We start from the raw sequence: 16,941 nt of genomic DNA, 5'->3' as shown, positions 1-16,941 counted from the left end.
GTGAAGTTCTTTGAGCGTCTATTTATTTATCCATTTATCTATTTATCCATTTATTAGGTGTGGAGGATGAGTAGGAATACATTCTCATCAGATATATCTTATCATGTCTGGGTTTCGATCCCCAGGATGTTGATAAACTTGAGCAAATCCAGGGTGAGCCACTATGGTAGTCAGGAGGCACACATCCCATGGAGGGATGCTGAGGGAACAAACTGGTACTGCTTAGCCTGGAGAAGAAACTAGTTGCAGTCTTGCAATACTTAAGAAGGTGTTACTAAAAAGATGGACTCAGCACTTTATAGAGGTGCCTGGCAGGAGAATGAGAGACAATGATCATAAAGTACACGGGACATTCTGACTGGATGTAAGGGTGGGGGAAATTACTGTGGGGGTAATTAAACACTGGATCAGATCTATGAGAAATTCTGCAATTTCTGTCCTTGGAAGTTTTCAAGTTCCACCTGGAAAAAGTCCAAAGCAACTTAGTCTAGTTGCTTCAGTGCTGACCCTACTTCAAGGAGGATGTTGGTCCAAATAACTGCCTCAACCTGAAGAATTCCTTGATTCTGGGAATTGATCCTCCAGTCTGGTCATCATACAGTAAAATATGTAAGTTAACTGTAGTCAAATAAGCAGTCAGCAGTCAAAGTCCACACAGTGGCTGACTATTTGAATAAGTTGATACTATAGTTACTCCTTTCCTGGTGTAGAGCACCATTTAAAAAAACCTCAGTGGAACTGGATTCGTAATTCTTTTCTCACAAAAAGGAAGTGAGGCACATGCAGGCTCTTTTACATGAGTTGATTTTTTCCAGTGCAAACAAAAATGTGTACCTGTGTCACTAAAGTAAGCAAATGTGAATCTGATTTTGTCCAGGAAGCATAAAATGACAGTAAAATACTTGTTTTGCTGCTTTGTCATTTATCTATGGAAGATGGAGAGCTGAGTATAATCTCCCTGCTTGAAAGACCACAATTACATTTTAGGATCCCAAAGAAAGCTATTTATTGTTGGTTTGTTCAATAGAGTGTGCCCTCTGGGATTACCCTTTGTAATTGGGAAAGAAAGAATTTTGTTTAATTTCTTCATTTGGAAAATTTTTTGCTTGACTAGCAACAAGACTTCTGGGTCACTAAGCAATAGTGTTCTGCCCTAATTGCCTTCAGCTTATTTATGTTTTTAAGTTAGGTCTTTGGTAGTCTTTTGTTTCCAAATTATATAAAGTTCATACCCAACTGTCCTGGAAAACAGAAGAGTTTATCAAATGTTTATATGTAAAAAGTGCATTTGAAAATATTACTTCATGTAACGACCTTAAGGTTTTTCTTAAACAAAAATAAATCTGCACCAAAGGACACAATTTTTTTTTTCCCTGATCTTATCTGTCTCCCTTTCCTACAAGCAAATTTCTTCTCTTTTTACATTAACTAAGAATATAGTCAAGTGGCAATTTGAGAAAATATCATCTCAAGCTCCCAACTCTGCCTACATCATAGACAAAAATAAATGTATAACTAGAATGTGATGTATAATACATGCAGTCCAGACAGTGGAATCATACCTAGGTTTCTCCAAATCTGTGAGAAGGAGTAGAAGAAGAAGAAACCCAAATGACTCTGTGTTACTGAGTACATGATGCTCATTTAGGCAAAAGCATGTTTGGTGGTAATGTTATATCCTGGTATTCTTACTACTATTATTAGCAATTTCTGTTGGGTGATCTATCAATGCACAGGTCCTGCATCAGAGGGATCTTTCAGGACCACGGAACAAAGACTGATGCTGCCTCCTAAACAAATTTGTATGTTGCTTTCAAATACTAAGTTGTTTAGGAGGAGGAAGAGAGCAGCATTTTTTACTTGCATATAATTTTCAACTTTTTTGGATTTTCTCCTATTTTAAGGTCACTGCCTTTATGTTGTAAGACAATAGGTTTTTTTCCAGATACTTCCTGGCTCTAGATTCCTTTTGAACTACCCTCCTGAATGACACTTAATGTACCGTTCTCCCACTCTTATCTTCACACTTTCTTATATGCTGTTCCTTATGCTTAAAAATCCTTATTCTCCATGCCAAATATCCACCCACTCCACACATTCACATTCTTCCTTTAAACTGCATTTCCTTAAAGTCTATCAAAAATAATCTGCAAGTTAAGAAACATATCAACTCTGCCTTGAGATCTGACAGTCTTCTGATCATCAGACTTGCTACTGCAGGCTGAATTCTTTAACTTGTGCATAATATTGAATAAATCAGGGCCTCATTTTTTCTTAATATCACATGTACTATCTTTTTCTCCGAATATATATATATTTTAAAGTACCCCAAAGTTCAGCCCAGCTGCTTTCCTAGAGGCCATCTGGCTAGGCAATGCTGCTTGTTTTCTTGTTCTTGTGATTCTAGCTGAAAGCCCACTGACAGAAAAAAAATGAGGTCAGTAAGAAGTAGGATGAGGTAAAATTTTTATTTGCAAGTTAACAGTACTTATGGAAACAGCTATCTATGACTTGTAGAGTGGTGGGGTTTTTTTGCATTGGAGGAATTGTTTGTGGGTTTTTTTGTGTGTGGTTTTGTTGGTTTTTTTACACAAAACAAGGGAAAGAATTGTTGAAATTATAAAAGCAAATTTGTTTAGGAATGATTAGTTGAAATTTAAAATGTAGGAGGCGTATCGAAAAACTTCTGGATGGTAAGATCTGTTAGGCAGTTATGACTATTTCATGACCTATTCTGGCATGTGGCATGCTTGTATGCTTTGTTTTTCATGTGTAGCAAAGGTTTGTTACGCGGCTTTGAAAGGCAATTTCCTGTGAGGTAAAGGATCTACCATAATTAAAATTTTAAATCTCTAACTTGTTCACTTTTGCAGAGCTTTCTCTAAAGATTTGAGCATAAACCTTTAGTAAGTTCAGTGAAATATCTAGGTGGCTTTCACTATTATGTTTTGAAAGATTGAACATACGGCTTCATATTCACTTCAGTTTCTTCTCGTTTCTGAAGAGGCTTCCTTGCTTTTGGCTAAGAAATATGCATGAGTACTTGGAGCGCAATAAAGAACAAAACAGACAGTGTAGATAGCTTAAAAAAAAAAAGGAAAGGAAAGGAGAGAGATACATGTATTGTCTTCTCTTTTGTCACAGAGTCCTTGGCCATATTAGTTCTGTACTCTGGAGAGTATGTCTTAAAAATGACCCTGGAAACAGCTGCCAGTTAAGTTAATGTAACTGTAGCTCATGCTGGATGCAAGGCTTTGAATTAGGGAGACCAGATGAGTAAAAGCTTTCAGGTCTGGAATCCCTGAGGAAGTGCCACCTCCCTTTGGTTCTCCTGCCGCAGCTGTATGTTGTCTCCAGCATGGGAAGTGGGGAGTGCCAGGTTCTTGCAGTGGCATGACTGGGGAGAAGCTTCTGCTCTAAAAGCTTCGCAAATATATCCTTTCCCATAACTGCCTTTGGCTGTCCTTTCTATTTTAGAGCTGGGTCCAGTATAATAGGCACATACTTAACCAGATAAAATAACGTTACTGCAGTTTTGTCTTAAGCCAATTCGTTCAAAGAAAACCCCAGAATGAAGAAAAACTACAAATGAACCGTTGTTCACCATTGCGAACTTGTGTTACAGTTCTTACAATAATTTGTTTTCATGGGGAGGTAATGCTACTTATAACCTCATTTCCTTAAATTCTTTTTAGTGCTAAATAAAAACAAAACCTGAAAACAAAGACTTTGCATCCAAAACAGAGTAATTTATAAAAGTTTGATTCATGCAATATTAACTCCCAATTGCCCCTAAAAAAAGTGGAATCAGGAAACTTCCAGGCTGCCTAAAATACACTTACCTTAAAAAAACCACTTACCTTAAAAGAAAAAACTTTTTTTTTTTTTTTTTTAATCTGGGTCTAGTAGTCTAAAAAGTTAGAAAATACTGCTCCTCAGTGTTTCTAAAATATGTACATTCTTCATTTATTTGCTGATTGTCTGCAGCATAAAAGTCAGCCTAGAATTCTTGCAAAAAAAGATTGTGAGCCACTCCTCTATTTGCTTTGCTGTAAGAGAAGTAAACCTAAACACTGCTGACAAAACAAAATTGTAACTATCACTGAAACAAATGAAGCTGGCTGATAGTATTTCACAGCAAAGCCCACTATTTTCAGATACAGTTGCAATGTTTTAGTAAGCCTTAAACTTCCATTTAACTATGTTAAAAATAATTGTCTGTGGGTGAAATTGGGTCTAATTGATTTTTCCCTTAATGTATCAGTGAAAATCTTAAAGCTGGGACCAGAATGGATCCTATTGGAGTTAAGTACATAACTCCCAGAAAACATTATCCATTAAACTCTGTGGGAGTTAGTTATCAGATTTCTTTAAAATCTAATATAAAATTTTAGATACATAACCAAACCAAATGCCTTGTTGTAGGAGTTGGTCTTGTTGGTAATGGGCCAGCATCACCTCTCACCCCCAAACTTTTTGTTTTTCAGTCGTAGCAGAGTGTCATAACTAGCCATTATTAGACATATTCTCCTGAATGGTCGCAATCAGATCAGGCTGGACATGCGTCAAAAGAACATTTTACTTCTGCCTGACGTAACTTTTCCTTTCTCTTATTCAAGCAGATTATTGAAAACCATCAAGTTTTATGTATTGCTGAGCTATGAGGAAAACAGGAAGCAGAAAAGGAGATTCTTTCCTGTCATGCTACTCTGTAAAGCGAGTCCTATATGGGTAGCTTGTAGTCCTGAAGAAGATTGCGCCCACTGAGTTTGAGAGAGAGAAGTTTTTTAGAAGCTGGGGGACATTTGCTGTATTCTTGTTATGCTTTTGTTAGTGTCATGGTTTAACACCATCCAGCAACTAATCACTACTCAGCCACTTGCTCACTCCTCCCCATCCCAGTGGGGTGGGGAGGAGAATCGGGGTAAAAAAGTAAAACTCGTGGGTTGAGATAAGGATGGTTTAATAACTAAAATAAAATATAATAATAATAATAGTAATGAAAAGGAATATAGCAAAAAGAGAGAGAAATAGAACCCAAGAAAAGACAAGTGATGCACAGCGCAATCGCTCACCACCCACTGACTGATGCCCGAGCAGCGATCCTCCCCTCCCGGCCAACTCCCCCAGTTTACATACTGAGCATGACGTTCTGTGGTATGGGATATCGCTTTGGCTAGTTCGGGTCAGCTGTCCCGGCTATGCTTCCTCCCAGCTTCTTGTACACCTGCTTGCTGGCAGAGCATGGGAAACTGAAAAATCCTTAACTTATGATAAGTGCTACTTAGCAACAACTAAAACATCAGTGTGTTATCAACATTATTCTCACACTAAATCCAAAACACACCGTACCAGTTACTAGGAAGAAAATTAACTCTATCCCGGTCGAAACCAGGACAGTTAGTTTCTTCCTTTAAAATATTTTTGTGACAGAATTATTCACATTTATCCCTTGTCTCTGAGGTTGCAACCTGAAAGTGCTCTGATTTTCAAGAATTATTATTTAAGTCTCTCAGGAATTAGTATCAATGCTCGGGAATTAATCTCAATACTTCTCAGAATGAAAACAGATGCTTTGAATTCATGTAGTAGTTGCATACACTTTGCATGCCCCAGTGGTGGTGTTCTGTATCTTATAAATAGAAACACCACTTTGTCTTCCAGATTTTACCTTGTACAGTTGTATGGGTATTAATGTGAGTAGAACTCAGATCATCACGGTTATCACAGAGATGCCTTCTATTAGTCCTAGGGCTGTGACTATGTGTTTTGGTAAACTGACTGAAGCAGTATCTTAATATCTTGCAAACTTAAGTATTTAATATGAGAAACCACTCTCTTGTCATAAAAATTAAATGCAGTAGGAAACAGTCAATTTTTTTCTGCGTCGCAGACAATAAAGAGTCTTCCAATTTCCACATAGTATCTCTTGTCACATAGGGTAAGAATGTAAATGAGTCAGCTTTAGTTGCAGGTTTAGTTTTTTTCTTTTCCAGTGAATTTTTCTATTATACAAAAATTTTGAAGTCCTACTGCAAAATATTAAAGGTTTTCTATTAAGATATTCTGAATCTGGTTTTATAGATTTTGTTTGGCGTTTTTTCTTGTGTTGTTGTTTTTTAAAAATTTCATAAGATAGCTAATGTATGCCAACAAACTTTATTTGTGTATCTTAAATGCTATAACCATGCTTTGTGTTTGAAAACTTATTCTGTGGTACAAACATAAGAAAAACACCCTGTTTTGCTCATGCTTGGTTTGAATGAAATTAGTTTAGTGTTTTTAAGTACTTAAAAGCTGCAAAACCTAATTCAAAATGCTACATGAATTCCATATGCTTTTACAGCTATACAAAAGGAGTGCAAAAAGATACCTTTCTAATATGGTAATGTTTTACGACCACTTTGCAGGACAACAAAGAAAAAAGTTACAAAAAGCAGCTCAGAATTGTGCAGTTCAGCTGTGTTCATGAGTATGCAACTCCCATTGTTGACAAATGAGAGTTGCTTGACTTGACTGCAGGCAGTATGAGGTCAAGAAATATTACTAAAATGCTTTCTTAACTGTTTATTTCTGCTTTTTTTATATATCCTTGCTGTGATGTGACAGAGCATTTGAGGTCAACTGCCAAGCTCTCAGTGGAGATGGAGTAAAGCACCTTTATCTAAGCCTTCACTAACACAGTACTCAGCTGTGACTCAGAGAGGGTAAGTTAACTGATTATACTTAGCTTTCTCTGCTATGGTAAAATGAGTTGCAGAGAGAACGCACTGAAAGCAAAGGGCCTCTAAATACTTTTCCCTTTTATGGAATAGAGCTCCCAGATCACCATTTCCTGGAGATTGTACTCTAAGTCTACACAGTGGTAAAAGAAAGCTCTCTGCATTCACTGATCTATATCTGACTACAAATTTGAGCTCAGAGGATCATTTTTTTCCTAACTATTTTAAGCAGTAAGTTTACAGTAACAGACCAAAATGTTAAAAAGCACTCCATCCTCTCTTCTTTCTTTTTCTTACTTTTTGTCTTTACATTGTCTCATCTTAGTGTGGGAATAAGCAGAATCTGGTGAATAGGATAGGTAATTTGTGGTTTTTTTTAAACTCATTTTGTAGGTGCAAAAGGCTTATGCAGACTAAGATTGTGGATCTTTTCCCACATCCACTCTGCTTGTGACATATGTGTTAATCTCTACAAGTATTAATTTTAAAAGGTAATTTTGAAGCTCTTGCAATTTCTAAAAGACTGGAATCTTGGGGAGGTCATTTACTCTACACTACAATAATCTCATTACATCCTTTGGTAGGATAGAGGTAGGCCAGACAGAGTTTGATCAATACCTAACAAAAGAAATAATGGAATCTTGAAATTGTCTTAGTGAATAGGGTGCTAACGTGCTTATGGACCTTGACTGTTTTTAAAGTGCAGATGTATTTTTTTATCTATCCTTTCAATATCTTCAGGGACAATAATTACAGTTGTTTCAGTTAGTATCTCACTGTATTGCATGTATTGTTAACATATCGTTTCCTTCTTTGGCTGAAACATGTTTATGCTTGTGGAAAGAAGATAAAGCTGGCAAAGCTAATGGCGGCATGATTCCAAAGGCTGTTGAGCTGGCAGATGAGCCAGGCTTAAAACCAGGATAGTCATGCTCCCTGCACTTTGGCTCAGGGTTCAGTGAGACTGTAAGCTGTTTTTGTAGATTGAGGTGCGAATTTTTGTAGGTTCCAAAGCTGTACTCCTCCCTAATGCTCTGCTGAAGGAGAAAAAATGTACCTTCCAGGGAAATAAATTTTCCAAGGACGTTTCTTTCTTTTCTTCCTACATTTGTGAGATGCAGATAAGCTCCTCTAATTATTGTTAGAGTGTTCTCATGAAGTCCCCTTTTTCTATGTGTTTTGACTCTCACTGACATTTACTGGGGGTATTTTCATTGCCCAATCAAATAGGTATAAGTTCACTTCAGCAGTGATGGAAGAAGAACATTTATTCAATAGTATCTTAAGGTTCCATCATTTCTAAACCTTCACCTTTCCTACTATTTCAGGAGGCTGAACTTCTTGCATAGCATGGAGCAAGAAGATGGCTCCTTTGGTTATATCCATTTGCACTTATAAGATGTGGTATTTGTGCTGGTTAAGCATCATAAAGTCTTTAAAGGATTTGGACTACTGATTTTAAGAACACTGCACAGGTTAAAAATAGGCTTTTAGATTGAAAAAATAATCATTCAGGAGTTCTAAATCATATAGCTTATTAATTGAACTATGTCCTTATATATTTTGTTGAAATACCAGTAAGTAGTAGCCCTTACTTCAGTACCTTAGAGAACTACAGCAGAGCCGTCAAGGTGTGCAAAGACTGCATTTGTTTTACAAGCCTCAGAATATGAATAATTAAATGCAAGCTTTCACTGCTCCAACACAGTTCTCAGCACTGGGGCTTTCTGGAGAGCTATTAGGAAAAAATGGAAAGTCAGAAGAATAAATTTTCCTACTGATCAGCACCACAAAGATTTGGAGCTTTTTCCTATTTGCAAGATAACTCTGTAAGGAAGTCAGAGTAAGGTTCTAATTGTGTCAGAGATGGACTGAACTCAGTCCACTCCAAATCTGGGGGTTGTTAAGGTAGCGTAAATTCATCATTCTACCCTCCGTTCTCCCTTGGCTGTACTTTCTGTGCTGCATCTCTAAAACAACACAGCTCGGGATTTGTCCCTTTCTATTCTTAGACAAGCCTGCTGATTTTTTTTTTCTTTTAAAGTTTTTTTGCTTTTTAAATCTGAAAAATGAACTGACACTTGATGTGCTTAATAGCTCTTTCTTGTTTCAATATGACTTGCATTACTTTTTTAAGTTTAGTATGTACTAGGAACTCAGCTAAGACTGCAAATAAACTACTTTGATACAATAGCTTATACAACTCCATGTAGGACTGCAAATACACTTTGGTCATGACTTGAAATGTTCCTGATTTTTCAGGCCCAGCATTCTGTTGAGTTGAGCCTATCAGAACCATTGTAAATTCTTAAAACAAAAACTAAGAGGGATTAGATAAAGTCAAATTTATATCTTCTCTTTTTTCTTTTTGTTTGAATTTGAGTTCTTGCAAACTCAGAAGTTGCGTAGGATGACAGGATTTCATTACAGAGATGAAAAGCAAGTCCATGTCACTTTTTTGTAGTTACCTTGCTTCTATCTCATCTTCATGTGTTTTTAATAGTTGGTGACTGTTGTTGGATACAAAAATACTTAACTGTTGAAACACACAGATATTTAATGCTACTGCTGTCTGCCTAATCTCTGTGGGTTTATCAAAATATGTAATCATAAATGTCTGTTTTCCATCATGTTAGGGATTTTCAAGATATTTTGCCTTAATAAACATTTTAAAATCTTCTTTTTATTCATAGAGAGCTTCCTCTACTCTTATTTGAAGTCAGAGGTGGGTAAAATCATGATACAAACATGAGCTTCCACTTACTGCAGTAGAGCTAGAAATTCACCTGTAACAGGTTCAAAATGTCTACAAAAAGCTTGAAACACACTGTTCCTACAGCATATAATGCTCTGAAAAAAATGTATGCTGACTGTTCAAAAAAAGTCTTTATCTTGGTCTTCATAATGATGTCATATATGCTGCATCTTTTCTACAGAACTTTTCAAAGAACTTCAGTGAAATAATTATTTTTTCTGAACACACTAATACTTATGTAAAGATCATTTTTACAATCTATTCGTTCTGCATTAAATTTATGTGAGATGGCTTTGTATTCCTCTAGTAAAAGACAAAATTAAGTTTCCAATATAATGTGAAATAAATCTAATAAAAGTATGGGTCTTAGCTGCTTCTGTAGTCCAAAGTTTTCACACATTCGGTAGGTTTTACAACACAGAATTTTTTCTGTGAAAGCTGAGGTGAGGGACTTGTCACTGCTGAGGCTGCTTCAGTATTTCATGTGGATGGTTTAGCCTTTTTTTTTTTTTTTCCAAATCAACACAAGTATTTCGACAATTTTAATTGTAAGCCTCCATAAACCAACATGTTCCTAAATATGTTTCTTGGCCCTTCCCTGAAATGGAAGGGAAAACTGTAGAAGGTTAATCTTACAATGCTGCTAAGTGCCTTGAACTTCAAATCATCTGCCCATCTCAACCTCTTTGTTCCATGTATCTTGATTTCCAGAAGAGTAAAAGAGTTGAGATGAGATTAGTAATTCAGGTTTGGGAGAAGATAACATGTTTTGGAAGTTGAACCTATGTTTGTTGGGTATATTTATCTGTTTGGCACACTACTGAAGTTGTTACATTACTGTTGGAGTGTGTAGCTCCATTCTATACACAGGTGTGACTTAACTGTAAAGGGAATATAGTTAGCTCTTACTAGTCCAGACAGAAACTGTGTGCCAGATTATCTCTGATAACTGCATTGTCTGTCATCTGTAGGCACCACCAAGGAGTTGAATGATTTATTTATGAGGACTGTTCCTTAACTATCCGGTAGGTGTCATAGTAAGTCTTGTAATACATACACTGTAGCTATAAGGACTAGTACATAACATTTGTCATCTTCAGACTACTGTACAGGCTTTAATGCTAATAATACCCTTGTGAAAGCAGTAGCTCCCGTTGATACTTATAACAGGAATTTTCTCACCTGATAGGTGGTGATTTTTTTTTTTTTTTCCATTTGGGCATTACTGCTATTTTGCTTTGGAAGTGTCTTGCACAGTGTTGTCTTGTGCAGATGTACACCAAGTCTTTGTGCAATGTGCTTAGGGCTTGCTGTTGCTCAAAGGAAGAGTGCCACCATCTGGGTTTACAGTTTTACTCCTTTCTTTGAGATCTGAGATCACTCTCTGTAGCATTAGGACTTTGTTAGTTACTAAAAGGCGTATTACGGATATCCAGGATGCTGTTTCCTTCGTAGAGGATTTTTAGAGACGGTAGTTTGGTCACAGCCAAAACAGTCATAATAATGAAAAAAAATTGCTAAAACAGAGGGAAGAGATGGAAATAGCAGCAAGAATAGGATGTCCATATTTAATGCATTTACTAAGTTATACTTGATCTTGAAAGCTTAAGTTAATAAAACGCAAGATAGCATTTTTAATTTTAAACCTTAATACTGTTTGTTATTGTAAAGTGTTAGAGCACAGAGTTTTAAATGGATTTGATTTGTATTTTTGGCATCTAACACAGCCTGCAGATCACAAGGCCTCTCAGCGCTTATGCCTTCAGGCTAACTTGAAACAGATATTCTCAGCAGTGCATGGTCCTGTTAGTCCACATTGCAGTTCCACGTGCTTCACACTGTCCACCATGCCAACCTTACCCGAAGACAAGGGACAATCAAAAGAGGCACAACACAACAGTTCTCCTCCAGCCAAAGTAAGCACTCTTACAAAGGTGTTTTCTGACACTTGTTGGAAACCTGAGGCAGAAACCTGTTTGTGTATATTTAGGAGTTTATAAAATAAAATCAAATCATTGCTATGTATTAGTGTGTTTTGATTAATTGATGAAGTCATGAATGATCTTTCAGTTGACGTTCTTAGAATTCTTCAAATATTTTGTAGACTAAGGAATGAGAACTGAAGTTGCTCATGCACTTGTTTATCAATTTGATCTGGAGGCTTATATGTCTGTCTGTTCGAAAACATTTATATCAAAGCTGTCCAAAAATGTCCTTTGTGATGTTATTACAGAAAACTTTAACCTCTGAGAAAAGAACTTAGGCTTGTACTTCACAGTAGTCTTGAAACATCTAGTGTTGCCATTACAGATACAGAAGGTGCTATGCTATTCAAGTATGTGTGAAACATGGAAATCTGCTTTTTGGTTTGTAGTCTTTCTCAGTGTTTTATTTGCCACAGCAGTAGCTGAACATATACTGGAACTGTACAGAGGGCGGGTGGGTGCTCCCCAGACATATTCATCATTTTGCTACTCAAATTTGTGGCATCTACATGTTTTTACGTGTTTTATTTGCAGATAAATTAAAAAAAAAAAAGAAAGATAATACTTCTCCCTTTTGAATATTTTATACCACTGATAAAAAGTAATTTTATGTTCTAATAAAGTGGGGGTTTTTTTGAATTGTTAGCTTAGCTGGAGTAAAGAACCTTACTGTGATTATAAAATCACAGGTTATCCAGATCATCCTGTTTTATGCAAACTGGTGTAAAGAAAGAGAGGTTTTATAATCTGGCACATTCTCAGTTAAAAATGTATCCCTGTCATTGGATTTGAGGACACTGTATTCTACGCTTTAGGTGAAAACATCCGCTACTTTAACGTTGTTGGAAAATATTGTCAGCAGTGAGCCCGACACTGATATGTCATGCATTCCATCGAAATTGCACATTGTGCTGCCTGTTAGTTTCCTGACTTAAGACAAACACTCCAGATGGATGCAAGTTCATCAGACTATTAGCTAAGAACATATATTAGGTCAAGAAGATTTTTATTTATTTATTTTATTTTTTAACTCACCTATGTGAAGACTATTTTATTACAAAAGACTTGCTGGGTAAAACATACTCAAAGAGAAAAAAATCTGAAAAGCTAGCAGACCAGACATCAGTGAATCTAATCCTGAGCATGCTTGTCAAATGGGAGAAATGAAGAATTACAACCACCTAATCTAAAAAAATTATTAAAAATAATTTTTTATACATTTTACAGGCCTTTTAAAGGTAGGTCTTAAATGAACTATGATAATGTGATAGTTCATGAACCAGTTAACTGTGCAAAATGCTTCAGTTTAGATAAATTGTTATTTTTAGGCACAAAGTAACAGTGGAAGGTTTTTAACCAACACATTGCTCGTGAGTCTACTTAAGTTAAAGATTGCAGCTAACCAGTGTGGTGAGAATTTGATCTTGTTCATACCTGTTATCATTCTTGGGTCTTGCTGCAGTCCAAGTTCTACAGCATGACTATGTAATAAGTAAAATAGTTTATCATTATGCGATAAGGACTTGCAAGCAGGGAGAGGGCATCAGAAGGAACTAACAACTTGTGGACTTGTTTTCCGCCATTGAACAAAACTTTCCAAGTCTGGAATCTCATCTTATCTAAAGTGCTGTCTGGTGTCTAACAACTTCCTCAATCTGTTTCAGGAGATGCTTCCCCACCTTTTCCCTGCATGCACAAATGCACACACATTCACAAAACAGTTCTGAGAAAAAGAAAATGAACCTTACACCACATGTAGTTTCTTGCTTACTTCAGGTATCTTTTACATGATGGGAAGACCTGAGTTATATTTCTCAAATTCATTTTGAGAAAACAAATATGGTTTCCCATTTCAGTATTTCTTAAAGCAGCCTATGTTCACCATTCTGACTAACTCTAAACAACATTCATCAAAGTACTCATTAGCTCTGTGTTCCTCAGGAAAGTGGATGTGAAATTCCCATTAACATAGGTGTGAGGCCAGTTAGCCTAATTCAAAGAACTTTAGGCCTTTGTTTGAAATGTTGTCTCAATTAAGAGTATGTAGTTGAACTCTTAATTTGTGTGCTGTCTTGTTACAGTAGGTATTGAACATTTTAGAACTGTTTTATACAGAATCATTTCTCCCACCATAAATTATAGAACTTCATAATCAGATGTCATTTTTAGTACTTTCCATATTTTAATGTCATTAGATTTATTTCACATAGAATAGTATACTATTACAATATGCTTTCAATGATACTCTTAAAAACTGATTTCAGGTCTTTAGTATTAAAAATGTAATTTCTATACATGTAATGCATACCTGCAGCAAAGAAAATTAGATCCTTACCAGTTATGTTATAGTGGCCTATAAATCTCCCTACACTTTCAGGGTTGGTTGTGAGCTGCCATCTTTCCCTCTTTTTAAATCAAAAATCCCTATTCTATTTCCAGCTTTCTCCTCTCTTTGTATCCTGAATTTACTGGCTCTTCTGACTGCTGAGGAAAAGTCTGCCTCAGATGTTCATAATGTTTCTCGTACACTGATTATTCCATCATTCAAGCTTCTGCATTTCTTTTTTTTATTATTATTCCTATTTAAATTTGTATTGTACTTTTATCAAATTGCTGTATGTCATCTTTTTGTTCTGAAGGAGATGTCCCACGTTTACTTTGTTGTCCTGTCTGTTTCAACTAGATGCAGTTACAATTGAATTTCATTACTTTAATTGCTAAACTCTAAGCTCAGCACTTCACTTAAACATCGAAAATTAAGGTTATTTAAAACCCCATCTTACTCAAAAGACTGCTGTCTGAGATGCATAACTTTTCTGAGGCCTTTCACATAAGTGTCTGTTTCAGGCCAAATTTATTCTGAAATTCAGTCCAGACCTTTAATTAATTTCTAAGAATATGACCAGGTGGCAGAGGATTGGTTTTTTGGTTTTTTTTTTTCCCAATGCTCTAAAGATTTCAGGTGGTATATAGTAAAGCTTTATCATCTGACTATCCTGGCAGGGTAGCTCTTTTAGCAGAGAGGGGTTTTTTGGGGGTTTGGGGTTTTTTTTCCCCATTACTGTTCAAATCTATCCAAATTTGGCTGGATTATAAACTTCTAAAAATGCTTTTACTGTATGCTTACTGAGGGCTTGGTAGAGCTTAACAGCCAGAATGTCTGGAGATCCTATCTACCCTGAGTATCCCTGAGCCTCTTAGATCTTCTGTTGTGGACCAAACTGCATGTGCCATCTTCTCAGCCCTGCACAATTCTCCCTGCGAGACTAGATGGCACATGGTGTCGTCCTTGTAGAACATCTGGATCAGTTCCCACCTGAGCCATAGAAGTGGAGTCAGTTCTACCCTACATTTTTATGGGAGGAGGCCTTGGGACAAAAAGGAAGCAAAGACTTGGTAGCAGGCCGTCACTGGTACTAGGAGATCAGGCAGCTGTTGGGAATAGCTGAAGAGCAGACTTGTGTGGAAGCTAACAGAGACACCAGTTGCAGGCAGGCAATGGGAGGGTGGTGGAAAACTTATGTATCGTCTTGTGCAGATGTGCAACTGTGAGACGGCTTAAGCTTCCCGTTAAACCTTCTGTTCCAAGGTCTGCATATAGCAGCCGGAGTACTCTTCATAATACAAAGATTTCTTTTGATTCAAGCCAGCTGGCCCTGAAAAGAGCTTCATGCTCTACCTCTTCCTGCCCCTATCCTATACAGATGTGCAATAGGTTTGGACAATAGAGGCATGAGTTTTCACCTGTGTAGAAGTTGAGCTACATAGCTGCTGACCAAGATTAATGTATTCTACCTGACCTGAACCAGCCTTGGGTACAGCCTTTTTCTTTTTCTTCTCTTTTCTTCTTTTTCAATGAGCTGTTTTTAGAGTCCTAAAATGGACTTGAATGACTCCAAGGCTGATGTTACGTCATTCAAAAGCTTTTGCTCTTTGGCAGTCATGAGATTAGTACAAACAATGTACATGTGTACTCAGCTGCTTTGCCCTACAAGCAGGGCAGTCACCTGAATTTTTGTCATTGACTGTTAGACAAAATACATTGTTACTTAGTAACATTTTCAAGAATACTACTAAAACTTGCTTTCAGACTGTTATCATACAATGTCAGTTGTGCACTTAAATTACATAATATATCATGCTTTTACATTCTGACATTTCCAATATTACAAGGATATTTTTCTTAAACTTAAATCTTTGTATTATTTTCTTGGCATGTTTCCCATCCTGCTTTCCTGTGACTGACAATGTAAACTTGCTGAGGAACGTCATATGAGAATTATGACTATAAAAGTGTGGAGCTGGAAGGAATGTATTTATTTTAGTAAAAAAAAAAAAAAAGCTGTTTACAACAGAATCAAGAATCCTAAACTAGATGTCCAAACCAAAGCATATTTTATTGCCTTTGGGAGGAAGAAAGGTTATGCTATATACTTTAATATTGTGCCATTTTGTTTGAATTGATCAGAAAATACCTCGTTTCAACAAGAATAAAATGCATCACTGAGAGAGGTGTTGAAAGGAGTTCTATTGTATCTGATAGATATTAGCAGTCATGTGACTGTTAGCTTTCTGGATGTATGTAATTCCATTTCAATTTATACTCGTGGCTACTTGTTTATTGTAACAAACCTTATGACTATGCTAATTTCTCCACATGACAGTAGATGACTGAAATAATTATTCATAGATGGCATTTATTTCAAATAATTGAAATTATTTAATTTTCTCTGTTCTAAAATGTTGACTTGTTAAACTGTGAGCTATTACATGCATCATTCTGTAAATGCCTGAATTATGCTTTTATAACAACTTTTTATTACCTGCCTGTTTAATGAATATTACCAAAATAAATGTTATTCTGAATTCATTACACTTGTGTCAACCTCTAGTAGGGAAACATTCTTAAAAGGAGCAAGCAAAACTGACAGCAAATGCTATTTCAATAAAAGCAAAATTATGTTTATAACAGTTGAATGTAATTGGCTTTGTGCCGTGGATAGCAAGCATGCTTTTTTAGAAAATTCAGAAGCATTGCTTCCTTGGGAGGTGGTCAATGGCCCAGGCCTGTCAGTGTTTAAGAGGCATTTGAACAATGCCCTTAATAACATGCTTTAACTTTTGGTCAGCCCCGAAGTGGTCAGGCAGTTGGACTAGATGGTCATTGTAGGTCCCTTCCAAATGAAAATATTCCATTCTATTCTATTGTATTTTCTAATCCAATGCCAACTGAAGTAAAATTTTCTTAAGAAACTTTGGGATATAGTTTCAAGAAAAAATTAGACTCCAAATAACTAAATAAATTAAAATACTTATACATACCAGTGCCTAGCAGAAGCAATTAGGATTTGAGAATTTACAAATTATTCTTTCAGTTTTACAAGTTGATTGATGGCAGTCCCCTGCTGCTTTTGGGAAGCTTTCCCTCCAGCTATAAATACTTACGCTGCTATGATATGTTCTACTTACCTCATGATTG

General features: G+C 36.3%; 1 protein-coding gene across 6 annotated transcripts in view; it reads left to right on the top strand.

Annotated features, from left to right (window-relative positions):
- Positions 1-16,941, top strand: part of IRAG1 (inositol 1,4,5-triphosphate receptor associated 1) — an 80,005-nt gene that overhangs the window by 23,222 nt on the left and 39,842 nt on the right. For 4 of the 6 annotated variants that reach the window (XM_075048081.1, XM_075048085.1, XM_075048084.1 and 1 more), the window contains exons 2-4: positions 6,610-6,707; positions 10,449-10,502; positions 11,205-11,393. In XM_075048081.1, coding sequence (XP_074904182.1) covers positions 11,325-11,393 — 69 coding nt within the window. In that variant the 5' untranslated portion in view covers positions 6,610-6,707; positions 10,449-10,502; positions 11,205-11,324. Of the gene's footprint in view, positions 1-6,609; positions 6,708-7,168; positions 7,214-10,448; positions 10,503-11,204; positions 11,394-13,126; positions 13,239-16,941 lie in introns of those variants that run through there. The other 2 variants (XM_075048086.1, XM_075048083.1) reach the window with 2 other exon arrangements.

Source organism: Buteo buteo, chromosome 16 (assembly GCF_964188355.1).
Source record: "Buteo buteo chromosome 16, bButBut1.hap1.1, whole genome shotgun sequence".
NCBI classification, from domain to species: Eukaryota; Metazoa; Chordata; class Aves; order Accipitriformes; family Accipitridae; genus Buteo; species Buteo buteo.
The sequence above is the reverse complement of the archived record's forward strand: the minus strand, read 5'-3'. Positions and strand labels throughout refer to the sequence as shown.